At 42.0% G+C, this 26,186-nt stretch overlaps 1 protein-coding gene across 6 annotated transcripts in view; it reads left to right on the plus strand.

Annotated features, from left to right (window-relative positions):
- Nucleotides 1-26,186, plus strand: part of PTPRE (protein tyrosine phosphatase receptor type E) — a 96,936-nt gene that overhangs the window by 68,731 nt on the left and 2,019 nt on the right. For 5 of the 6 annotated variants that reach the window (XM_051801111.1, XM_051801113.1, XM_051801116.1 and 2 more), the window contains 17 exons: nt 1,698-1,800; nt 2,043-2,116; nt 3,495-3,631; nt 7,941-8,031; nt 8,289-8,365; nt 8,467-8,503; nt 9,598-9,695; nt 10,808-10,927; nt 11,862-12,022; nt 15,135-15,270; nt 15,790-15,939; nt 17,700-17,793; nt 18,220-18,296; nt 19,526-19,660; nt 20,425-20,550; nt 21,484-21,644; nt 24,338-24,473. In XM_051801111.1, coding sequence (XP_051657071.1) covers nt 1,698-1,800; nt 2,043-2,116; nt 3,495-3,631; nt 7,941-8,031; nt 8,289-8,365; nt 8,467-8,503; nt 9,598-9,695; nt 10,808-10,927; nt 11,862-12,022; nt 15,135-15,270; nt 15,790-15,939; nt 17,700-17,793; nt 18,220-18,296; nt 19,526-19,660; nt 20,425-20,550; nt 21,484-21,644; nt 24,338-24,473 — 1,913 coding nt within the window. Of the gene's footprint in view, nt 1-1,697; nt 1,801-1,922; nt 1,963-2,042; nt 2,117-3,494; nt 3,632-7,940; nt 8,032-8,288; nt 8,366-8,466; nt 8,504-9,597; nt 9,696-10,807; nt 10,928-11,861; nt 12,023-15,134; nt 15,271-15,789; nt 15,940-17,699; nt 17,794-18,219; nt 18,297-19,525; nt 19,661-20,424; nt 20,551-21,483; nt 21,645-24,337; nt 24,474-26,186 lie in introns of those variants that run through there. The other variant, XM_051801117.1, reaches the window with a different exon arrangement.

The raw sequence follows: 26,186 nt of genomic DNA on the forward strand, positions 1-26,186 counted from the left end.
TCATGTCATGAGTCTTGATATGGAGCCAAAGAGAACTAACACAAACCCCCTAAATCCCAGAGGGTTCCAGGATACTGAGTCTGAAATTTCTAAGCTCCAGAAGTGTCTTCATTTTGTATGTGGGGGACAAAAGTATGTATTTTTTTTGTTTGTTTGTTTCTCTGTCAGCCCTTGGTTTCCATGCAGAGTTGCTCAACACCCCACAGAAAGTGTTCATCTGTCTCTGGTGATTCATGTTCACCCAGACACTCCTTCCAATAGTGATTTTCTGAAACCCTGCCAAGTCATGGTTTCTGATTACAATTTTGTCATGCCTGTCACTTTTTGTCTTTATACACCACTTAAATGTCAGGTTTTGTGCATTTTATTGCCTTTACTTTCTTTGTATTATTGTGTTGACTTAAGATATCTTCTTTCCTTGGATGTCCCTAGTTTACCTGTGCCTCTGAAGGAGTTTTTTTCCATGCCCAGATACCCTCTTTGAGCATCCAGAGAGTTCCCAGCTGCTCACAGGGCACCAACCAACGTATGCTTTTGCAGGAGTGAATTCCAGACAGTTGGTTGATCCATTTCCTTTCTAAAATTTTGCAGGTGTTATATACTCCTAAATATTTTATAGAATCACAGAATGGTTTGGGTTGGAAGGGACCTTAAAGATGATCTCATCCACCCCATGCCATGGGCAGGGACATTTACTACTATCCCAAGTTGCTCCAACCTGGCCTTGGACACTTCCAGGGATGGGGCAGCCACAGCTTCTCTGGGCAACCTGTGCCAGGCCCTCAATACCCTCACAGGGAACAGTTTCCTCCTGATATTCCACCTAATCCTGCCTTCAGGCAGCTTTTAAACACTGTAGAAATGGTAAAAGGGAAATAATAAACCACACCAGCAGCAACCGAAGTTGCCTTAATTTTGGGATCGTTGGAATCGTGGCTGTAGGGTTGTGTTTTGTTTCCTGAAGGTTCAGGTTGGAAGTTTTGCTTCCTTAAATAAAACATGGTGGGTTTTTCATGATTTTAATGTGTTATATATTGAATTATTCAGTGGAATTAAAAGGTTACAGAAGCATAATGAAAGTGAGAGAGTCACATACATAAAACACTGTTAACAGAAGGGTGAGACTCAGAGTTTATACCAGATATAGCAAAGATATATTTTTTAATCTCCATTCTGAGTATTTGTTGAACATGTCATTATTCCTACTTGTTTTTATATATAAGTGAATAAAATCTATATGAAAGGTGGCATTCTTGGGTGATTTGTCTCTGGTTGAGAAACAGCTGATGCCCGTAAGGGCACTGCAGCAAACCTTTAATAGGCTTCAAATTCGACTTAAAACCTTATACCTGTTCAACTTTCTCTGAGAACAGGTAAATTCTTTGCTTAACTAATCATTAAAAAAAAATATATCCTTGATTTTTCTCAGCAGGATGTGGTTCAGTTCTTAAAAGAGAGAAAAAGGGGGGGGAAAAGAGGAAATGTAAAAGAAAAGTTGAACTTTCAATCTGAGCTTGAAAAGTTAAAAGGGGGGGGGGAAGAGAAATTGTAAAAAAAAATAAATTGAACTTTCACTTTGAGCTTTGCCTATAATTTTGATTATTGTGTAGAACCATGGATTATTGATGCTCCAGGCACAATTTCTGTACCAGCTGAGGAAGCCTGTGTCAATATTTTGTGTTGTGTTCTATCCACAGACTCCACCGAAGAGAACAACTTGCACAAGGACCTGCTCACTTCTCTGCTGATTCTGGGCCTGGTTGTCATCATCTTCCTGGTGCTGGTTGGGTATTTTTTCAGGTAGGTGTGGGGGGGGCCGTGCAGGCAGCAGTAGCTCAGCCCCGTCTCGATGTGACCTCACGAGGAAGCGAAAGGCGCGCGGGGAGAGGCAGAACCTGCAGCGCAGACCACGGGCTGCGGCACGGGGAAGATGAACAGAAAGAGTTTCTCTAGAATTACGTGGTGGGTGAAATAATGGTGTGGGGAGAACTCTGGTTGCCTACAGACAGTGTTGCTCAGCTGACCTGGTGTCTGTGTTTCAGGTTCAGGAGACACAGGAAAGCTGTTGTGACCTCCGGGGACAAAAAGATGCCGAACGGGATCTTGGAAGAACAAGGTATGGAGAGATTTGCTTTCAGTTTGTTTGCGTGCACACCCCCTCGTTCTCTAGTTCAAAATTATTTACTTATATCTCCTTATATTTATAGTATAAGTTACAGGATGGTTGTTAAAGTGAAAATAGTTTGAAAAAATAGAATCCCAGAATGGTTTGGGTTGGAAGTGACCTTAAAGCTCATCTCATTCCACCCCCCTGCCATGGGCAGGGGCACCTTCCACTAGACCAGGTTACTCCAAGTCCTGTCCAACCTGGCCTTGGAATAGAGATCCATATTTAAATATGTCTATATATAATCTTAACTTTCAGTTTTTTGGTTTTAAATAATATTCACTTCAAGTTGTGATGCAGCAAATGTTTCTTTGTAAATGTTTTTTGGGCTCTTTATAGATGTTTTAGCAGGATGCCAGCTGAGGTCCAGGTTTCCGACACTGATATTTGTATTTAGAGAAAGAATTGCAGAATTACTTCTTCAAATGGGGAAAAGAGGGGCCTTAACTCTTTGTGAAATTACTGGCTGGTTCCTGAGTGTGAAGTTAAATCAACAGGGTGAAATAGGGCAGCTTTTTAAGCTAATGGCACTAAAATAAAACACTCTGAGAGTTAAAAATGTTTTCCTCTGGCTTTTTAATTGTTCTGGGTTTGTTTCTGTGCCCAGGGAGCCCCCTGGGTGCGTCACTCTGTGGGGCTCAGCTCAAACCCAGCAAACACAGAGGGGCTGGACAAGTTATTTTAGCCATAACCAAGAGAAAAATTATAAATTTAATGATAAAAATAATCAATCTGTGTTTTGTGGAAGTTCCACTGGGCTATGTGTGACCTAACAAGTGGGTTAAACAGGGTGGCAGTCAGAGGGAAAGTCAAACCTCTAAATACACCCCTCAGCTTCCTGCTCTGCTGGGGCTTGAAATAAGGAGCAACAGCTACACCAGTCTTGGTGCAGAGTTTCTGGTGGCTACCAAGTTTAAAGATAGGGTTTTTTTTTTATTATTTTTGTTTCCCCTTCACAAGTGAAATAATCTCACAGCATCTCTTTGGTGATAGATGCCAAAAGCTGTCCCTGCAGTCCCTGCTCTCTGTCAGCAGAATGAACTTTCTCCTTTTCCAAATAAAACTTGGTCACATTTTAATCCAGTGTAAATACAGAAATCATTCATTTCACCAGATTCTTCTTGATATGATTAAATTCTCAAAGCAACTACTTGGCTTATAATTTGTTTTTTTTATTTCCTTTAAATCAACTTTATCACCAGCTGAAGTCTCACGTGAGAAGTTTGTTTTGGCATCTTCCAGCATAAAGATGAATTTGTAGTTGGAAATACCTTGGTCTCTGTTGCTCTGGACGTGCCTTTAACATGCACTTCCCTTGTCCTGACAGAACAGCAACGGGTCATGTTGCTCAGCAGGTCTCCCTCAGGCCCGAAGAAGTATTTTCCTATTCCGGTGGAAAATCTGGAGGAGGAAATACGGATACGCTCGGCAGACGAAGGGAAGCTCTTCCGGGAGGAGTTTAATGTGAGTTCTCACACACTGGTTGGGCAGATTGATGGCCAAAAGCTGGGAGGGGGAACCAAAATATCTGCAAATATTAGTATTTCTTCTAAGTGTTTGGTGGTGGTGTCTCAGAGCCTCAGCACTGAGAGTGTGTGGTGCCGTTCACAGGGGCCCTGCCATGTGGGGTGACCCTTTATCTGGGCAAAATCTGGAATTTAACTGCTTTATGATGCTAAATTGGTATTGTATGAACTATTTGACTCTTGTGGTAATGTTTAAAGAAGGTGCTTAGTGTTTGCCTGAAAGCTGGAGGAGAGGAACATTGAACATGAACCTCTAGCACTGATTTTCTTGATGGTGGCAGAGGGTTTTTTGGGTGAGTCTGAGTGTTTCACCTCTATGGGAAGTACTTAGAGGAGAACACAGAGTGTGTGGCCTTTAATATCACCCTGGTGAGGTTTGACTTTTTTTTTTCCCCTGCTAATTTGACTTTTTTGCTCTTTGTTATCATCCCCTCACTTCCTTATTTGCAGCTCCTGTGCCCTAACACAGTTTCTATGAAGGAGCTCAAATTTTAGGGTTTCCCTTTAAACTGTTGCCTTGGTCTGTATTTTCTACCCACAACCTGAGCTGCAGCCACATGTGGTCGTGCAGATGACTTGTACCTCAAGTCTGTGGTGACCTGGGCCACTTCCTATGGAGAAATACAATGGGACAAGTCTGCATTTGGGGCCTTTTCCATACTTTCCATTATTTCTTTTCATTATTCCTTTTCATTTTCCTCCACAGCAGAAGCAAGTTGTTCAGAGCAGTAGCTTAAATGTCAAGCAGGGATTTGTGAAAGCACATGTTGATTAGACAGGCTGTTGAGTTACCTCCTTAATTGGGAGCATATTTATATCTGCAATTTGTTTGATGATATCTTTAAAACACATAATTTTCCCTTATCAGAGAGGGAGCATTGTGGAGATATTTATCAAAGCTGACAAAATGAATGCGAAAACTATCTTGACAAGGTGTGTACTGGTGGATTTTGACTCTCCTGATTAATTTGCTCAGCAGTTCAGAGTGAAACAAACCATCAGTTTTAATTTTTAAGCGCTGTTTTGCTTGGATCATTTTCTGCCCCGTGCTGTGAGTTTGTGAGATTGTCTGCACACAAAAAAACTGGGGTCTGCTCCTTGTAAAGGATTGGTGGTACATGAAGTTTTCTTGATGCTTGATGTGGGTTTTTTTTCTCCCTGCTGGAATGGATATATGAGCTGTTTGCTCAAGCCTGAGAGGGGAAGGAAGGTGGAAAGACAGATGGATATCAGAGTGATTGATGTTGTAGCATAAAGCAGGAAGACTGACACACAGAGGTTTGTTCTGCAGCACTGGAAGGAAAGGGGCTGATAAATCAAGACCCTTCAGCAGAGACATGTGTGTGATGACCCCTCCTGCAGAGCATCCCCCAGCACACAGCACTCACATGCTCCTGGACTCAGCTCCATCCTCCCACTTGCTGAGGTCACACCTGGATCTGCCCCATGAGGCCACAGCTACCAAATCCTACAAGTTTTCCAGAGTCTTCCCCTTTGCAACAATCCTTTTGGTGGGAGCAGCTGAGCTGTGGTGGAGCCTGACTGGCCCAGGTTGCCCAGAGAAGCTGTGGCTTCCCCGTTCCTGGAAGTGTCCAAGACCGGGTTGGATGGGGCTTGGAGCAACCTGGGCTAGTGGAAGGTGTCCCTGCCCATGGCAGGGGGGTGGGACTGGATGGTCTTTAAGGTCCCTTCCAACCCAAACCATTCTGTAATTCTGTGATCCTGTGCTGAGGATACACCAGGGATCTCTGCCCACGGTGGTTTTTGCTTCACATGGCCTGATCCAACACATCAAGGGGTCAGGCATCTCTAGGAATGCAGATTCAGGGTCTCCAGTGTGAATTTGAAGCATATTGGCAAGTCCTGTGAGCCAGCAGTGGCCTGGGATGTGCACCAGCCAAAAAAGTTTGGTGCCAAGTGATTTTTTTTTTTTTTTTTTGTAAGAGTAAAGTAAGTGCTGATAGATGAAGACGTGCAGGAGGCAGAAAGGATTTTTGAGGACAGTTTTCTTAGATTTATGTACCTAATGGTGTTCTCGAGTACCTTTGAATTTGTCCTTAAAGCCTGAATTACCCTTAAGAGGCACATTGCACTCCTTGTACACCAACCAAAATAGCAGAGGCTCCTGCTACTCTCAGTTGCTTCCTTTTTTGTTATGTGATTCCTTTGTGCATGTTGGGCACTGGGAAGAGTGTGTTCTTTCTTCACAGGAACGAAAGGAAACAATGTAAATAAAACCCCATTCCTTTCTGTAAGGCCCCTTACCTCTGTTTGTCATCCCTAATGGAGCATGAGCTGGATGTTGGAAGTTTGGCATGAGTGGCTTATTGCCTTGATTTTCTGAGATTAATTACTGGAAAACTTCCTGTAAGAATTTGCTGTTGAAATTTTAATTTTGACTCGATTAAGAAATCCCTGTGGCTCATTTAGTGGAAAATAAAGAAGAAGATTATGCTGGGTTGAGCCTCTCAGAAGCTTCAGTGAGATTTTCTGGTTCCTGGGAAGTGGGGGCAGATCACAGTGTGGTGCAGCAGATGACCCAGTGCCACCAGGACTCAGTTCCTCGTGACTGGGGGGTGATGGAGAGGACGTGGTGAGGTGCAACCTCAATGAATCATATCCTGCACAAAAGGTGGGAGCTGGAACTGGGCTGTGCCCTGGAACTGGGGTTCACCACCCACCCTGGAGCTTCCTATGGAGATGGCAGGGCCTTCCAGGGGTCAGGAGCAGGGGATGGAGAGATAATTTTGCCCAAGATAATTACTTCTCATCCATTTTTCACATAAAGATGCAGAACTTCTGTGACTGTTTGTTGGGAATTTGTTGCCTGACTTTATTTGAAGAAATCATGTTTAAAGAGATAATTATTTCATAGAATCAGTGGTTTGGGTTAGAAGGGATCTTAAAGATCATCTAGTTCCAAACTGTTCCATGGGCAGGGACATCTTCCACTACTTGTTTTCATACAAAACTTAAGTTTCTGTGGTTTATAAATCATAAATGTATTTCAATCAGCAAAATAGTCTAATTATATACCACGGTCTTCATTCAAACAAGGAATTAAGCACTTTGCTAAAAACAGCTTTCTTTCTCAAACCTTTTTTAACCTTTTCTCTTCTTTCTTTTACATTCACAGGTTTAAGTGACATAAAAAAAAAACCAAAAAAAGCCAACAACCCAAACCCACAAATGCACATTGCTGTTTCCTCTGTGGTGGAGAAGTCCTCCCCACACCCCCTCTTATCCTATGTCACCCTGGCAACACCATTGCTGTTTTCAAGGGGGAATTCCAAGCCCTGCCCTCTGCCAGCCAAGCAGGGATGATTTGAGCTGTACCATCGCTCACCACTTTTTCCCCTTGCCCTGTGTGACTCAAACTGGGTGGTGGGAGGTGGAAGAGTGGGAGAAGGTGGTTGTGCATTCCCAAACCACTGGGATTTTACCTTGGTGGGATCCACATGCTGAGGTTTTAGGAGTTCAATAGAAGGATCTTAATGAAATTCAGTTCTGGTTTGGTCCATTTGCAGTGGTGGCATCTCAGCAGCTTCTGCTGTGGTGATGAAGCTTCATCTTGGGCATTTCCTTGTTTTCATCTTCACCCTCTACCTCCCTTTTTATTTTTCTTTAGTTTGATTGCTCTCCAAGACTGTTTTTGTTGTGTGGTTTTTTTAAGCCTGACTAAATTTATCTGCACTCTTAGATCTTGCTGATGACTTGCAGAATTCGACTCTTGCTCCTGCAGCATAAAAAAAAAAAATTAAAAAAAAAAAATCACAATTTATTTTTTCTTCTCCCTTTCAGCCAGAGTTGAGCCTTCACCTGTGGCCCTGAGCAAGATGTTTGATATTTAATGTTCTTAGCAGTGAATATTAACAATCAAGCTCTATTTCTGTTGTTGAACCAACTGTTGTTGTGGGTCGTGGTGCTGTGAGTCACTGTGGACAGATGGCAGCTTCAGGCAGCAGCTCAGAGTTGAACAATTTTCTGAAGAACTGTGATCTCTGGTGGAAACAAATTTACTTATTTTTCCAAAGCTTCTGAGCTCATTTTCTGTAGTGAAATCTGACAGGGTGTATCTTCCTGTTATAGAGTGATTAAAGTTATTGGAGGAAAAAAAGTTGAAATATGTTTAATTCTGTTGGATGCGAGGAAAAGTGTGAAAATGCAGATTTTCCCTACCCTGTGAGCAGTCAAGAATTAGTTGTTTTCTAACACACTGACTTCTGTATCTTTTTGGGTTTTTTCAGTCATTAACATCTGGATATGTGCAGGGAACATTTGAAATGGCAAACAAAGAAGAAAACAGGGAGAAGAACAGATATCCCAACATCCTGCCATGTAAGACATTCCCTTTTCTTTTAAATGAGACAATTAATTTGACACTGAGCAAGCTGGCTGTAGTGGGTTTTGCTGAAAATATTCAATCAATAACAATTTTGCTGGTCACAAATGCTCTTCATACATTGTATGTGTCCAACCTGTCTGGTTTGTGACATGTCTCTAGTAGTGGTTTAGGAACTCTGTGCTTATCCAGGCCTCCTGCTTGCAAAGAAATAACATATTTCAGAGTGATTAACCTGCTTGTTTTCTTTCAGATGATCATTCCAGAGTGATTTTGACCCAAATTGATGGAGTCCCAGCTTCAGACTACATTAATGCATCATATATAGATGTAAGCTGACATTTGCCACTGCAAACTTTGTGACCTAAATAAGTATTTCTCTGCTAATGCGTGTTGCCATTCCATTTTTTAACTGATATTTATTTCCACAGGGTTATAAAGAAAAGAATAAATTCATAGCAGCACAAGGTAACTTATTCTCGTTTCTCTGTTCTGTACATTTTAGAGCTGAAGCTTCATTTTAGACATGTTTTAAAGGTTATTTTCAACTGCAAGAAGTGGTCAAATATGAGGTTGGATTTAGAGGTCACAGTTGAAGTTCAGCTGAAGTGTATGTGAGGTGACCCAGTGCCTTTAGACCTGCAGATACTGCTCTGAGCAGAGGCTCATCTTCTCCCCCCCCCCACCCAAATTGATGTCTCCTGACAATACATTCTGTCTAAGCAATCCTGCCACAGAAATCAGCATTTCCACAGGAATTCTTGTGCTGTATTTAATCATAAATGTGGGTAACTTTGTCACACTCACAATTCCAGACACAAAGCAAGAGCTGCCTCAGCCTCTCAAAATACTCCTGCACAATGAGCAGCTCCCAGACAGGGGTTTGTTGTGGTCACAGGTAATGTGGACCTTGCCATGGGGAAAGTTGCAAGTAGAAATCCTAAATGTTGCCCTGCCATTGCCTACTTAAAAGATTAAGTAATATTTAAGACTGAATACTTGGAGCCCCTTCCAGTGCCTAAAGGGGCTCCAAGAGAGCTGGAGAGGGACTTGGGACAAGGGCCTGGAGGGACAGGACAAGGGGGAATGGCTTCCCACTGCCAGAGGGCAGGGTTACATGGGATATTGGGAAGGAATTGTTGGCTGGGAGGATGGTGAGGCCCTGGCACAGGTTGCCCAGAGAAGCTGTGGCTGCCCCATCCCTGGAAGTGCCCAAGGCCAGGTTGGACGGGGCTTGGAGCAACCTGGTCTAGTGGAAGGTGTCCCTGCCCATGGCAGGGGGTGAAACTGGATGAGCTTTAAGGTCCCTTCCAAACCATTCTGTGATTCTATGAATAATATTTTAAGGGAGGGGAGATCTGCTAGAAATGTAGGCTTGGGGGGCATATGATTGTGTGAAATAAAATATGGGAGTTTTTAAGGAATATGTGGTATGTTCAAAACCTGTGCAGGGTGTAGCAAACACAGGCACCCAGGATGCAGGTATTGTGAATTAAATAAGTATTTCTCTGATCTACTTGTCTCCATTACCCCTCTTGAGCATTGCTGTGTTCTGTCTGCAGGGCCTAAGCAAGAAACAGTCAATGACTTCTGGAGGATGATATGGGAGCAGAAGTCAGCCATTATCGTCATGTTAACCAACCTGAAAGAAAGAAAAGAGGTAAAGAACTTTCAGTTTGCTCTGGGTTGTCCCTGTGTGCTCCAGAATAAGTTGGGGCTGCTCACGCTCTGGCCAGTTGCATCTCTGACCACTTCCTTCTCTGGTCCCTGCCAGCACAGCTGAGTTTCTGCTCTAAAAATGTAGTTTTCATTTCTAAAATACAAACTTCTATCAGTTGTTCTCAAGGAAGAAGTTCTGATGGCTCATTGTGTCCTGCATAGCCCAGAGCCAAAGGAAGATTTCTGTGGTTTTATCCCAGCCTAAGGCTGCACTTGTGGGTGGGTCTGGTTGGGAATGAAGATAAAAACCCCATGCATTTTCAAAATTCTTTCTGGCACATCCACAAAACAGCTAAATATTAAAGCTGCTTCATTGTGAGAGTGATCCTCTTCCTTCCTGTCCCCCATTCCTCCTCTGTTACGTGGATGGGCATTCCTTGTTTGCCTCAATTCTACTTTTGCTTTATTTTCCTGCGCTTTTACTGCTGCTTGATGAAGCTCAGACATCAAAGGCAACCCATAAGGACCCATTCCCAGTGTAAACAGCCAGAACTGTTAATTCTGGATGTTCTTCATGACTCCAAATGACTGCCCAGAGAAGCTGTGGCTGCCCCATCCCTGGAAGTGTCCAAGGCCAGGTTGGACAGGGCTTGGAGCAACCTGGGCTAGTGGAAGGTGTCCCTGCCCATGGCAGGGGGTGGAATGAGATGGTCTTTAAGGTCCCTTCCAACCCAAAGCAGCCTGTGCTTCAGTGATTCTATGAAATAAGGTCTACTCTGCATTTCTCACTGGCTGAACTTAAAGCTTGAAAATGGAGTCAAAACATCGCAGTCCCACACATTTGGACACCCCCTCACAAAGCAGCCAAACTGAAACAAAAGCTGTGTAGGTCTGGCTAGGTTAAAAAACAACTTCAAAGCTGTTCTCACCTTCTCTGCAGAAATTTAATCAGTAGCACCAGCAAGGTGTTAAAGCTGCCTTGTGCCAGATGAGAAACCCCGATATCCGTATTGATACACCGTGTTCTCAGATAACTCCCTTTTTTTTTATTTAAGCGTGACCAGCAGTGAAAGCAAACTCAGCGTTACAAAACTCACTGTGGTTTTCGTGCAGGAAAAATGTTACCAGTATTGGCCTGACCAGGGGTGCTGGACTTATGGGAACATCCGTGTGTCCGTGGAGGATTGCATAGTGCTGGTGGACTACACCATCCGCAAGTTCTGCGTGCAGTCGGTGAGGAGCAGCCCCGCTCTGGGGGCTTCTTTTTAATCTTTGGAGAAAACTGGTACAATTTCAAATATTTGCTGCCAAGAAATTCAGGAAGTGGATTAAATATATTTGCCAGTGGAGGAAGACGTGGTGCCTCTCCGGAGCGGGGCCTGCCTGCGTAACATCCGCGCGATTCATGGATTGCAAGAGGTTCTGCTGCATTTTTGTCACCGAAGGCCATAGAAAGTCATGCCTTGTGACTGCCAGGAGGGAGCACAGGAGCAGGGACTTGACTTTTTTTTTTTTGGGGGGGGGCGAATTGCACAGATAAATAAGTGAGCAAATTTGGGTGTTTGGGGTAGGTATTCGTTGGCCAATGTCAGCCAGCATTGCAGCTTGATTTTTGTTCTATCTGTGATCTCTAGCACAAGTTAAAGCTTTAGATCCCAACAGAGGTGGTGGGAATGGCTCTGCTCTTGTCCACAGTGTGTGACCTCACTAGGGATCAGTTTAGGCAGCAGTTGGGTATTGAAGGTGCAGCACTTCTTTCATTTTTCCTACTTGATCTGTCCAAAGCTGGCATTTGGCATCTTACAGCCGTGCAAATCCCAAATATTTAGACTGAATTTTGTGAGTTTTGGCTGAGGCTGCTAAAAAAAGTGTTATGAGGATTTTATGGGTGAAAAAGAACTTCACGTTAGATGCATTATTAACATAAATTGTGATTCTTACTCTTTGGAGTCCTATCCTGGGATTATTCCAGTTTTCACTGCTAAGATGCATTAATAAGATGTGGTAATTTTACAAAATGTTTCTTTTTACATGTACTGTAAACTTCTAATCCTCAAATCAGGCTTGAAGTGTTGCAGGAATTAAAATCATAAATAACCAGGGCAGTTTGTGTCTAAATCTTTGCATGAAAAATGAGATGTCCAACCGTGTCTGTGTGTTCCTGCAGCTTCATGATGGTTGTAAAGCTCCAAGGCTTGTCACACAGCTTCACTTCACCAGCTGGCCAGATTTTGGGGTGCCTTTCACACCTATTGGGATGCTGAAATTCCTGAAAAAAGTCAAAGCATTGAATCCTGCCCATGCTGGACCAATTGTGGTTCACTGTAGGTATGTATGTGCTCCTCAAGGCATTCTCATAGCTTAGTCTGGAGTTATATATATATATATATATTTGTTAGGTATAGATATATTTATTTGCATATTTATATTATTTATTTACGTATTTATATTAAAGGCTAATAATATGCTGAGCTTTTTGAGAGAAAAGGGTATAAACAACTTCAAAAGATCTGTCTTTGCTGTCACTTCCATGCTCAAACAGAAGTTGTTGTTTTGTTGTTTGTGGGGTTTTTAAATCCATGAGTGATATCCATTGTTTGGTACAAGTATGTTCCTTGTCAGAAAAACAGACTCATAATACAAATTTGTGACCTTTGCCACTAAATACTCCTCTGGGAATTCATCCCCCACTTCTCCCACAGTAGAATTACAGTTTCCTATGTAAATTAGCCATTGAATACCTAAAAAGTTTGGAATAAAGACTTCATTCAAGAGACTTAAATGTTGCAATTTTAAGAATGTGCTACATGTGAATACAGAACATATTCCCACTCGTGGGTCACACACACAGGTCCTGCTGTCAAAGGCTTGTGCTAAACTATTGAAATCTTGTCTCAATGAAACCAAACCCAAACTCCAAATCAGTTTTAAGGCAATAATTGCAATCTCTATAGCAACTGTAAGCTCACAAATGAGCAAGAAGTATCTTTTCAGGAGCAATTATTGTAATGAGTTTAGAATGAAAAGAAAAGAAGAACAGCTTTGTCTTTCAGGGTCTTGTTTTTAAGGAAAAAAGGTTGTAGATTCATGTATTTGTCTTTTTGTTTTTCTTCCTTGTGTCAGACATCTAGAAATACTTCCTTGAAAGAGATTGTTTGTCCTGACCAAGCCAGTGTTGATGTTTGGTTTACATCCAGTTCTTGCCTTGCTGGGGTTCACCTTCTCTCTCAGGTGTCATAAATAAGAGTCTTGAAGAAAATCATTCAGTGGAAAAATCAGATTTTAGTTGTCTCACAGTCTTGTCTTTGAGAAACCCCCTGTATTTTTATAGGCCTTTACTATGTGTAGAGATGCATTTTGGGCTTGAGCTTTATTTGTCATCGGCAGGAAATGCTGTACTTGGCTTAATGAGCAGGAGTAGAGACAAAGTAAAGGAAAATATAAAATATCTTAATTAAAATCTGCAGAAAGTTAAATATAATGGGCCAAGAGAGCACAGTGTGACCTGTGTCAGTGCTGGGGCCTCAGCTTATGTCAGAAATAAAGGAGGAGAGAGGTGACACTTAATTTCCGTTGGAACTCAGGATGTGACACCGTTGAATTGTTGGGAAAAGGAAAGGGAAGCCCATCAGGAGTGAGTAACCATCCATTTTTAGTGAGCTTTTAGAAAAATATTACCCAGCCACTGTGACAAAACCAGCTCCATCAAAATCTCGTGGAACTTAATAAAGCACTAATTTGGCATTTGTAAGGAAAGAAGTGAAAACAAGGGCAGAGGGTGGCAGGATTTTCTGACAATTTTTTTTATTCCATAAGTTTTTAGAAATAATTTTTTCCATGAGCAGATGAGGATTAGCTGAGTAAGGGATACCCTGGAGGAGGTTAAGGATGGATAAAATCAGGGAAATTCTGAGACAAATGTCAAGGTTGGTGAAATTCCCAGCTTTAGGAGGGATATGCAAAGATGGAATTCAGAGCTGGTCCGAAAGAAGGGAACAAGGGGATGGAACAAGGATGTGTAAAAAGGGATTGTGGCTGTAAAGGGAAGGGAAGTGATGGGGCTGAGGGGGGTGAGAGCTCCCAGGAATGAGCAATGAAGGAAAAATGTGAACTGGACATGGGTGACCCATGCTCAGAGTGGTTCCCAGGATGTTTCAGGAAGAGGAAAAAGTCTATAAACTGGGAGTCGAAGAGTAGGACATGAGGGGGACTCGTCCTTGGTGTCAGAGGTCAAACATGAATGGAAGGAAGCAGCAGAGGTGGAGTGGGGTGGTTCATGGCCAGTGGCTGGAGGGACCAAGTGGGACCAGAGGGTGGGAGCACTGGATTGAGACTGGCAGGAGTGAGCACAGTCTGCCAAATGGATGATTAAATCCAAAGGGGTTTGGAGGCAGAAAGTTTTGGTGAAAATTTGGTGAAGCTCCATAGATCCACTGGTGTCCATCATCCCTCCAGACCTCTGGAACAGTGGGGCTTGGGGGCTTTGATTTCACGTGGTGTTTACTGTTAAAAGTGTGTGTGACAGGAGAACTAAGTTGTATTATGAACACAGTATTTTTTTTCCTGGTGGTATTTAAAACCTAATGTTTCCTTGCTGAAAACTTCTCTGTGTCTTTGAGCTGGGGATGGGGGGAGACGTTTTTATCCTGTTCCTGGAGGTGTTTGTGGCCATTCCAGCAAAATAAACTTACTAAAGGTCAAAGGAGAGTTATTAATGCCTAGCACAGGATGCCATGCCCTTTTCCTCTGGAAGGAAGAGCTGAAAGTCGCCGGAGTTGTGTAATTTCTAATGATCGCGCTCCCTCTCGTGGCTGTGAAGGATATAAAACCCAAAAAGTGTTTTGAGATGGCAGTGTTGGGGAATTTGGAACTAAAAATTAGGGGGGAAAAAAAATTAAATTTTCACCTTAGACTGAATTATTATAGATGGTCAATCAGATTTTTTTTCCAAAGGTGTTTTTAAATATAATTCTGATGTCGTTAAGCCTGAGCTGGGAAGAGGGGAGTTTTTGTGTTAAAAAAATTCACCCTTTTCTTTTTATTAATTTTCGTTTTGTTACTGTCATTGTTGAAACGAAAAATGGAGAGGTTTAGATTGGGTATTAAGAAAAATTCCTGCATGGAAAGGGTTGTCCAGCTCTGGCACAGCTGCCCAGAGCAGTGGTGGAGTCCCCATCCCTGGAGGGATTTAAAAGCCATGTAGATGTGGCACTTGGGGACATGGGTTAGTGGTGGCCTTGGCAGTGCTGGGGGAATGGTTGGACTTGATGGTTTTAGAGGGCTTTTCCAACCCTAAACGTTCCATGATTCTATGAAATTTCACATTTCCCAGTGACTATTTCAGTTTGGTCTGAGCTCGAGTTCTACCCGTAGAACTTAGTGCTGTAGCAATTCCGGCAGGTGGGTGATTCCAGAGGTTTCTGTGCTCTGTCCCCCCCAGCGCTGGCGTGGGACGCACGGGCACCTTCATAGTCATCGACGCCATCATCGACATGATGCACGCGGAGCACAAGGTGGACGTGTTCGAGTTCGTGTCCAGGATCCGCAACCAGCGGCCACAGATGGTCCAGACCGACGTGAGTGGGCTTTAATTACAGCTTTTTGTGGTCAGAGAGGAAGATGCTTCTGTATTTCCACTCCAGAATGTCCTGTGCTGTTGCATGCCTGGGTAAGGCCAGGTTGGATGGGGCTTGGAGCAACCTGGGCTAGTGGAAGGTGTCCCTGCCCATGGCCGGGATGGAACTGGATAATCTTTAAGCTCCCTTCCAACCCAAACCGTTCCAGGATTCTGTGCGCTGGTTTAGGTTGGATGTTAGGAAGAAATGCTTCCCTGTGGGTGAGGCCCTGGCACAGGTTGCCCAGAGAAGCTGTGGCTGCCCCATCTCTGGAAGTGTCCAAGGCCAGGTTGGAGCAAGCTGGGCTAGTGGAAGGTGTCCCTGCCTGTGCCAGGGGGTGGAACTGGATGGGCTGTAAGGTCCCTTCCAGCCCAAACCATTCAATGGTTTTATGATTTTTAAATGAGATAGGTAAGGCCCAGAATTCCTAGTTTCATCCCTGCTTTGCTGTATCCTCACCTGCCTCTCTGTTCTTCCCAGATGCAATACTCCTTCATTTATCAAGCCTTACTCGAGTACTACCTCTATGGGGACACAGAGCTCGACGTGTCATCCCTAGAAAAACACCTCCAGACATCCCACAATGCGGCCCCAAACCTGGTCAAATTGGGGCTGGAGGAAGAATTCAAAGTAAGTATGGAAGTCCTTTGCCACAGGATTCTAAGATTTAAACCAAAAAGATAAAAGTGTCACCTTAAAGGTCCATAAAAGGGAACAAGTTGTTCTTTTGGGGTTGCTGTGAATGGTCCTGTGGAGTGGATGAATGGGGCCCTTGCTGAACATCCTGTTTTGGGAATGCTCATTCAGAGCTGTGTTGTTGTACAGGCCTCTTCCTATTTGTTTTTTGTTTGTTTGGAAAGGAAAAGTGGAGTGATTCTCTGGGTCTGGTCCGGAGGCCAGATCAGATAATGCTGGAAGAGGAAACTGGATTACGTGTGTCTAATTTGCATCTCAGTGGGATTGTTAACTCAGAGGTGGCTGACAGGGAGAATTGCAGGGAATTTTGCTGAATGTCCAGACTGTCAGGAAGGTAAATAAAAAAAAAAAAGGCATTCATATTTAGTGGAGAACCCCAAATGCAGAAAAGAACCACACTGGCTGTGTCTGATCATTGTTAAAATAGATTTTAGTGTCCTGAGGGAATAATTAGAATTTTTTATGACTTTGGTCATCCTAAAATATTTATTCTCCATAAAGGTCTAAAGTATTAAATGATATCTAGATGTTAACTGGAGTTATCTCTTTACTTTGAAGGATTAATTTAATCAGTAATTGGGAACTGGGAAAAGGAAATGACATAAAAATAAGTCTGGTGATAGAGCAACAAGTTAAAAAATCAACAGTATTGGTCTTTCTAGGGAAGGAAGCAAAGCGTCATTTCCTATTTTTTTTTTTCAAAATTTCCAAGTTTTTACTGAGAAGAGTGCAAACAGAGAACAACATTTAGTTCTGCCATTTATTGTGAAAAGCACTGGGATGGCCCAGGAGCACTGAGCCCACCTGCACCAGTCAAGAGTAGAGTCATTTGTAACCAGTGTGAAAGTCCTGACATAAAATCTATTGAACATAGAATTCCAGAGTAGCTGAAAAGAGATTTTTTTGAGAGTAGAGGTTTCTTTTTAATACTTTGTTGCCAATACTTGAGGTTCTTCTGGACTTAAGATCTGCTCCTGAAACACAGTGCTGAAAAATCTACTTGCAGCTTGAAAAGTAAATTAGTTTTAATTTAAATTGAATTTCTGTTGGATAGTTGCTGAAATGCAGGTGTGTAACTGATCACTTTTTGGTGAGTCTCAGCCCAGCAGAGGCAGTTTGTTGTTGTGTTTAATATATATATATTACTATTATTATTTATATGTACTATAAAATAATCACTAGGGCAAGAGCAGTGTTTGTCTTCTCTGTCCTGGGAATGCTGTCAGCATAAACTGAATAAATAATAAGGAACATTGGTCCATTCATTAGCAAAAGCTTGACTAAATTGTATATTAGGTAGAAGTGTTTCCCTAGGAGGGTGGTGGGGCCCTGGCACAGGTTGCCCAGAGAAACTGTGGCTGCCCCATCCCTGGAAGTGTCCAAGGCCAGGTTGGACAGGGCTTGGAGCAACCTGGGCTAGTGGAAGGTGTCCCTGCCCATGGCAGGGGTTGGAAGCAGAAGAACTTTAATGTCCTTCCAACCTAAACCATTCCATGTTTTTATGACTATTATCCTTTCTTAATTTTTATAGACAGGACAGTGAAGTGGCTTTTGTGAAAAGTCAGTGTCCCTTTGACTGTGTCACTGTTTTATATGCCATAAAGACATTTTAAAGCCTTCTGAGTGCAGATTATGGTGAGTGGGACCCACTTCTATTCCAAGGAGTTTTCATCCTGGTCTGTGTTTTATTCCAGAAGTTAACAAATGTTCGGATCATGAAAGAGAACATGAGAACTGGGAATCTTCCAGCAAATATGAAGAAAGCAAGAGTCATCCAGATCATCCCGTGTAAGAGGCCAACTTTTATATACAGAAACAAGAGCTGTAAATGCCTGGTTATCCCAAGGCTGTTGTGACTACACCCTGTGTCTGTATGTTGGCAACATATCAGAGCACAGCTCTCCTTATAAAATATATCCTTATATATCCTTATACAAAGTGAAATACTCTTATAAAGCACCTGCAAACAATTTAATGAATTGATTTTTACTTCATTGATATAAAATCTGTTACAATCGGGTATTTTGGATTAAATAATTCAGCAGTTTTATCTTTTAAACCAACCTATTTTCTGTGGGATTCTTTGCATATTCTTTGTGAAATTCCAAAATACTTGAAAAATGAAAATTTCAGAGGAAAGATTTTGCAGGTTTTGTTCTTTCACATGCAGTTGGCAAAAGTAAGACTAGACTTGTCTTTTTTTTTTTCCCTCAGATGATTTTAACAGAGTGATTCTGTCAATGAAAAGAGGGCAAGAATATACAGACTACATCAATGCTTCCTTCATAGATGTATGTATAAAGCATTTCTGTGTAATTAAATTTTAAATCTGATATTTTTATGTTGCTGATAAGTCTTTTTAGAGACACAATTGACTTGGCTTATGAAGAACATGAGCTTTTTTTGGTTGGGTTTGGCTTATGGGAGTTTTCGAGTCCATTCCTCATCTGGTGTTTCCAATTTCAGTTTAAATGGTTGTGTGATCTAAACATTATCCTTGTTGTAAGATTTATAAATGAAAGCTTTTATTAAATTCTGACAAACAGGCAATGAAACAAATTAGCTACACAGCTGACATCCAACTGTTCCATTATGTGCTTCAGGTTAACAAGTGTAAATATTTGCTCTTCTGAGAAACAGAAAAGTCTGTATTTAGCACAGGGAAAGGCTGTCACAGTGTTTGGGAGCCAGGGTTTACCTGGGCAGGCCTGGATTAATTCCAAGCTTTCTTCCCAGCTGCCTGTTGGAACCTGGGCAACCCAGGATTATGTCTTGTTTTTATTTCAAAATGGGAATTAGTCATTAAGCAGTAAAACCCCATTATCAGCTGAGGACAATGGATGATCCAGTCAGTATGGAAATAAGGAAGGGCTGGATGTGGCACTCAGTCATGGTCTAGTTGACACAGTGGTGTTGGGTCATAGGTTTGACTTGATGATCTGAGGTCTTGTCCAACCTAACTGATTCTGTGATTTTGTGAAATGAAACTGTATCTTAAAATTGAGTTAAAAGTTAATTCTATAGAAAAGCCTGACAGCTGCTGCCGTGATAATGTCATTGTGAAACCTTTTCAGTTCCCTCTTCTTGCAGAATTTCATCTCTTCAGCCATGACCGTAAAAATTCACCTCAGGATTGTGAATTTAGGGGCGTTTTTAGAATCACAGATCACTTAGGTTGGAAAAGCCCTCTGAGATCATCAGATCCAACCATTCCCCAGCACTACCAAGGCCACCACTAACCAATGTGCCCAAGTGCCACATTCACATGGCTTTTAAATCCCTCCAGGGTGGGGACTCCACCCCTGCCCTGGGCAGTGACAACCCTTTCTTGTGGGGAAATTTTCCCAGATCTCCAATCTAAACCTCCCTTGGCACAACTGGAGGCTGTTTCCTCTCATCCTGTCCCTTGTTCCGTGGGAGAAGCCCCCATTTAAGTGGTGATCTCCCTCTGCCCATCAGCTCTGTCCCTCTTCCCTTGTCCCCTCCCATCCCAACTCGTGCTCTCGGTCTCTCCCTGCAGGGCTATCGCCAGAAGGATTATTTCATTGCCACCCAGGGCCCTCTTCCACACACAGTGGAGGATTTCTGGAGGATGGTATGGGAGTGGAAGTGCCACACCATTGTGATGCTCACAGAGGTCCAGGAGAGGGAGCAGGTATGTGTCCCGTGTCCCACAGCTCAGCTCTTCTTGTTCTCACCTGCAAAACATGACCATTAATATCAGATAAAATATTTGTTGCCTACAAATTCCAGCAATACAAGGCTGTGTTTTTTTTTCCTTTCCAAAAATGAGCACTTGTTTCACTATTTGGTGTGGGCCAGCGTTGCTGCTTTTGCTTGAATTTTTAGAAAACCCACCAAAACTACCAAATATTACAGTTTTTAAAAGCTTTGAGTTCACATTAAAGGATGCCTGACATGAAATACTGGTTTGGGATTTGGGAAGAAGCTGGACAAAGCTTTTGTATAAACCTTCCTCCTGGTTGTGCCAGTATAAGCTCCAGTGGCTCATTCTGAGCCTCTCCTTGTACATCAGTAATTAATGAAGAGATTTCTGCCTATCTCTGTGTGCTGCAGGTTGAAGATTCCGGGTTCAACACTGCTTCCAGGGTGTTCTAGTGCTGAGAAATCCTTTTGCTTGGTGATTTTGTGAGATTTTTAACAACACTGTATTGCTTTCAGGAGTTATATATGTTTTAAAGCAACATTTGCCATCTGTGCCTCCTGAACCCTTTTCATCTCAATGGCTTATGTTACAGAAACATTTTATTACTTACTAATAGTTATTAGTGCTTGCAATACTGTTACATGAACAGTTTAGAGCAGTGCTGGATGTCACCTCCTATATCAGAGATTCGTGACAATGTAGAGAACTGGGAAAAAATTCAAGGAATGTTTACAATCCTCTGGATTTTGCAGGAAAAATGTTGCCAGTACTGGCCATCGGAGGGCTCTGTGACTCACGGAGAGATCACTGTGGAAATCAAGAGTGACAACCTGTTAGATGCCATCAGTGTGAGGGACTTCCTGGTCACCTACAGTCAGGTAATCTTTTTAAAATTCCAGGAGGTTGTTTTTCCATTTCAAGGTATTTACAAATATGATTTTGTATCTTAAATTTGGGGATTTTTATCTAAGCCTAAATGTGATTAATCTGACATTAAGAGGAAGCTTAAATGAAACATTTTTGCTTAAAGCAAAATCAAAAATTCTATTCAGTAAAGCAGGTGTTGATCAAAATGGCATATAAGTTTAGGGAGGGGTTTAATTGTTTTGTTGTGGCTGTTATTCCCAGATTTTCTACTGTCTCCCACATAGGTGTAAAGGAAAATTTGATTCAAGATTTTTCATAGAATCACAGACTGGTTTGGGTTGGAAGGGACCTTAAAACTCATCCTGTGGGCAGGGACACCTTCCAGTATCCCAGCTTGTTCCAAGCCCCATTCATCCTGGCCTTGGACACTTCCAGGGATGGGGCAGCCACACCTTCTCTGGGCAACCTGTGTGTGCTTTTAGTGTGCTTTTAATCAAGACAAGGCCAATAACTGTGAAATTTCAAAGTGTTGTGCAAAGCTGAGTCCATGATTTGGGTTGTTTCAGCAGCACTTTGGATTTGGCCTGTACAGAAGGAAAGTTTTCAACTGCTCCTACTCGGGATGAACAATCTCTCAGTTGAAACAGAGGAAACAGCTCTGCAAATCCAAAGGAAAATTTTAGAGGGAACTTATGAGCAGAGTGGTTGGGGGATTTAAAAACAGCCCTGTCAGGTCTGCACAACCAGGATAGAGCCATGGAACATTAAGGTTGCAAATAAGATCATCAAGTCCATCAAGGTCCATGATATATTATGGATCAGGTTGCAAATACTGTAGCAGTGCAGAATTTGTATAGAAGTTCAAGGAGTGTGTTTATTTTGAGGTAAAAATGGCTAAATGTGGTGTTTTCCTGTCCACAAATGTGGTGTTTTCCTGCCCACAGGGTAACCAGGAGAAGCAGAGCAGACTCGTCCGACAGTTCCACTTCCATGGGTGGCCAGAAATCGGGATTCCTGCGGAAGGGAAGGGGATGATCGACCTCATTGCAGCCGTGCAGAAGCAGCAGCAGCAAACAGGGAATCACCCCATCACTGTGCACTGCAGGTGAGTCCCCTCTGGGCTCCAGTAACTCGGGGTTTGGACTTGAACTTGGGGTTGTTAAACTCTGAGATTGTGCTCCAATGTTCTGTGCAGGGGAAAATGCTGTTGGATTTTACAAACTGTCAGGAGAATAAAATAGATCCCTAATCTAAGCTCAAGGAAAATGTGCTCCTGTCCTTGAGAGCAGAGAGAAAACAATATTTTAATAATAACTAATGCTGATTGGAAGCTTGATTATTACTTGGGACATGATAACATGTGTTTGTCCTATGTCAGATTTTCACTGTTTGTTTTTTTTGGGTTTTCTTAATTGTATACTTTTATTGCACCTTTTTTTGCCTGCCTTTTTGAAAGGTATAACTTGTGCTTTTCATCTGTGTTTTTTTTCAAATTATATTTTTCAGAGCGTGGGGTTTTTATCAGTCTTAAAATTTGTCTTTGCTCTTTCCGTAGTAGATCTGCTGATTTAAAAACAAAAAATAGCAGTAAAAGTGGTATAATGCCATTTCCTCATTCAGAAATCGTACTTTGCTTTTAATTTTTTTTAAATTTTATAAATCAATAAAGCTTTTTCTATTTTCTGGTCAAGACAAAGTCAAGTTGACAGTAAACAGGGACAGACTCAGTAGAGTTTCAGGGCCCTAAAGATCATGACACAAAAAAAATCTTGTGTTGTCTCTGATTGCCCCAGAAATGGATTATTTAATTTGTTCTAAATTCTGGCCTTTTAAATCTCTTTCTCTTGGGCATGTTGTACAAGATAAACTGACTTTCCTGGACCATTGTTCGTCTTCTAGCAATATATGGACATCAATATATGTAACTAATTTTATATTTAAAAACACTTGTTCTATGAATTGTGGTATTTCCTCCACCTGTCTGTGATCCCACTGAGAAATGCTTGGCAGCATTAACTGTCTTTTATTTTGCTCTGATGGGAGTTTCCAGGGTGCTCTCTCAGTCTCTGGTTTATGTTTGACTGTCTGAAGTCACCTATATTTTCAAATACAGCAAAGAAGTCCTGGGAGCCTGAGCCACGACTTATATTTATTGGTTTTTGGAATGTGATCTTATAAAAAGACATATTAATTGTCAAAACTTTCTCCTCCTTGCCTTGCAAGCGTTTGCTCCCTTGGGATCTGAGGGTTCCCCCACTCCACAGTGATGATATTTTGGGTTTTATTTTATAACACTTGTTTTGAAATACTGAATTATAATTACAGTGGGTAAAATATCAAGGAGTTATTACCAGTAATTTAAGAGATTAAAAACCAATGTCTTTGATTTGCCCAAATTAGTTGTGTAAGAATTAGTTGTGCTATTTATGGCTTCTACTTTTACAAGCTTTTAGACCTGAGGCCTTAGTTTAATAATTAGCATCTATTTTTCCTAGATTTAAAAAAAAAAATCTATTTCAGTCCTTGTAAAAAGGATTAAAAAGAAAACAAAACCCAACCCAACACAATGTATTCAGGACTTTTAATGCTGAAAATTCTCTCCTGTCCCTGCTTGAACAGCCTGTACCTCCCAGCTTTTGAGTTACCTGACTTTCTCTGTGAAGTCAACTTGAGTCTTCAAATATAAATGAATGTGATGTTATGAATAATTAAACACATTTCAAGTCTCAGTCTGATTTTTTCAGAGTGGTCACATGAACTTGTGAAAATTCTGTTCGTTTTTCCAGCTACTTAAGAACAGTTGAAGGAGCTGCTAAAAATGATCATTTTAAAGTAGAATCAAGACATGACCCTAAATAGTTTAGAAGGGTTTTGCTGAGTTGCCAACAGAGTTTGAAGTCCATCTGTTCTCAGTCCTCGCTTCCTTCTCTTCCAGTGTTTGTCTGCAGCTGCCTCTAATAAACTGTAAAAGGTTTCTGTGTTATTTAGAGGCCACTTAATTCTGGGGTTTGCCCAGGCTTTGCCCATTCTGAGTGTCCTTCGCCTTTCAACTTTCTGTCTCAGGAAATGAAATTTCACTCAAATTCAAACTTATCTTTCTTAAATTCTTTTATTTTAAAGGGAGTTGCAGGAAGAGAAGTGAGCATGCAAAGAGTAGTGCTGTGTCTCCAAGAGACAATGAGTATTTCAAATGCATCCATAGTAAAAATTCTTAAATTAATTAAAATACCTAAATTTGTATGGGCTGTAAGGATTTGCTAAAAGCCTGTTTTCAGAGAAAAGAAGGAAAGTGAGCCAAGCACAAGGAGATGCATTTCTTTTACACAGGCAGATACAGACAGGACAAGGGGAGGTGGTTTTAAGCTAATAATGGAGAGATTTAGATGAGAATTAGGAAGAAATTCTTCCCTGTGAGGGTAGTGAAGGGCTGGAAGAGAATTCCCAGAGAAACTGTGGCTGCTCCATCCCTGGAAGTGTTCAAGGCCAGGTTGGATGGGGCTTGGAACAACCTGGGTTAGTGGATGGTGTCCCTGCCTGTGGCAGGGGATGGAATGAGATGATCTTTAAGGATCCTTCCAGCCCAAACTGTTTGAGTCATTAAAATCATTACAGTTGGATAGGATATTTTCCATCAAATTGCTTTGCACTAATGATAACAATAGCAATAATAATAATTCTTGCCCATACAGGAATATAAATCCCAACCTGAGAGGTGTATTTGGCTATTCTGTGTCCCTGTTATTCCTATTTTACCATTTTTATCCCAGTTTATGCCATGCAAACATGTTTTCCTTGCAGTGCTGGTGCAGGGAGAACAGGGACCTTCATAGCACTGAGCAACATCCTGGAAAGAGTGAAGGCTGAAGGGCTCCTGGATGTGTTTCAAGCTGTGAAGAGCTTAAGACTGCAAAGGCCACACATGGTGCAAACACTGGTAGGATGTTTAACAACCCAGATATCTGTTTGTAAATATTCTTAGGGGAGGAGAACAAAGGGGGTTTTCTTGCAGGTTGCCATAAATTATGCATGATGGCTGCGTGTGTACAAGGTATTATCAGAAATCTGGGCTTTTATATGGGTTTTTTTAATAGCATTTCTAGAAACACAACTTGGCTAAATGTTCTGTGTCTTTTAGGAACTTAAGGCAGTTAAACCAAAATCTTTAGTGTTGCAGATGACAAAATATATAGTGAAATAAATGTCTTTTAAGCTACTTATTAGTTGTTCTTTCTTTCCTTAATGTGTCTGGTCATAAATTGGCTCAAAGTTGGTCACTGGAAGACAGAAACATGGAATCATGGAATGGTTTGGGTTGGAATGGACCTTTAGAATTATCCAGTTTCACCTCCTTGCCATAGGCAGGGACACCTTCCACTAGACCAAGTTGCTCCAAGCCCTGTCCAACCTGGCCTTAAACGCTCCAGGGATGGGAATGTCTCTGACTTGTTTAAAATCTTAAAGTCATCTACAACTAGTGTGTGAAGCCTAGTCCAGATACTTTTCCCTATTGAATAAACATTAAAAAGTTTTTTTGAGACTTTTATGGTTTTTTAAATATATAAAAATACTGGTATTTTGTATCTTCATGGCAGCTTCCACGTAGCGCTTTGAAACTTCTTTAGATACAAGTATCTCAAACCCCGTTTTCCAGGTGGATGTTTTCTCTGTCCTACAGATAGACAGAAAGGGGAATGTGATTATCCACAGTTATGCGAAGACAGGAATGAAATGCTTTTTTTGGGGTGGTCTGGCTCTGGCATTTAATAATGTCAATTGAGGGTGTAAATGCCACAGATATTCCCAGCTGAGCCTGTGGGAGGGCTCCTGCTGAGCTCAGCTTTCCAGCATGAAAGAATTCAAATGCCAGTTCTGTTTGTTATCAGTGTTGTTACAGATTTTGTAATCCAGCAAATCATGTTGAAGGCATATCAGCATGCCTGGAAAATCAGGATGTGTCCCTCTTTAGGATGGAGAGGGCCAGCCAGCTGGATAACAGACAGGCTGGGAGAGCTGGGGGTGTTCACCTGGAGAAGGGAAGGCTCCGGTGCTTAAAGGGGCTCCAAGAGAGCTGGGCAGGGACTTTGGACATGGGCCTGGAGGGACAGGACAAGAGGGAATGGCTTCCCAATGCCAGAGGGCAGGGGGAGATGGGATAGTGGGAAGGAATTGTTGGCTGTGAGGGTGGTCAGGCCCTGGCCCAGGTTGCCCAGAGAAGCTGTGGCTGCCCCATCCCTGGAAGTGTCCAAGGCCAGGTTGGACAGGGCTTGGAGCAACCTGGGCTAGTGGAAGGTGTCCCTGCCCATGGCAGGGGGTGGAACTGGATGAACTTTTAAGGTCCCTTCCAAACCATTCCAGGATTCTGATTCTATGATTCTCCCTGGGGAATGCTTAGGAGGAGTTTCCTGCTGTAACAGGAGACCAGTGACAGCAGAGACCGTGAGCTGCTGAATTTAAATGAGAACCAGGATTCAGTTTAAGAAGCATCACCTCGAAAGCTTAAAGAATTCATTTTAACTGAAGAGCAACAATCATCCTGTATTTGACAAAAAAGCAAGATAACGGGTTTTTTTATTCAAAATAGTAAATACATAAATAGAAATCAGAACAGACCAGTCCTCAGCTACTGGTCCCAGCTAGAACATGTTGC

Source organism: Manacus candei, unplaced genomic scaffold, assembly GCF_025592945.1.
Source record: "Manacus candei isolate 608988 ecotype Guabito, Panama unplaced genomic scaffold, ASM2559294v1 h1tg000050l, whole genome shotgun sequence".
NCBI classification, from domain to species: Eukaryota; Metazoa; Chordata; class Aves; order Passeriformes; family Pipridae; genus Manacus; species Manacus candei.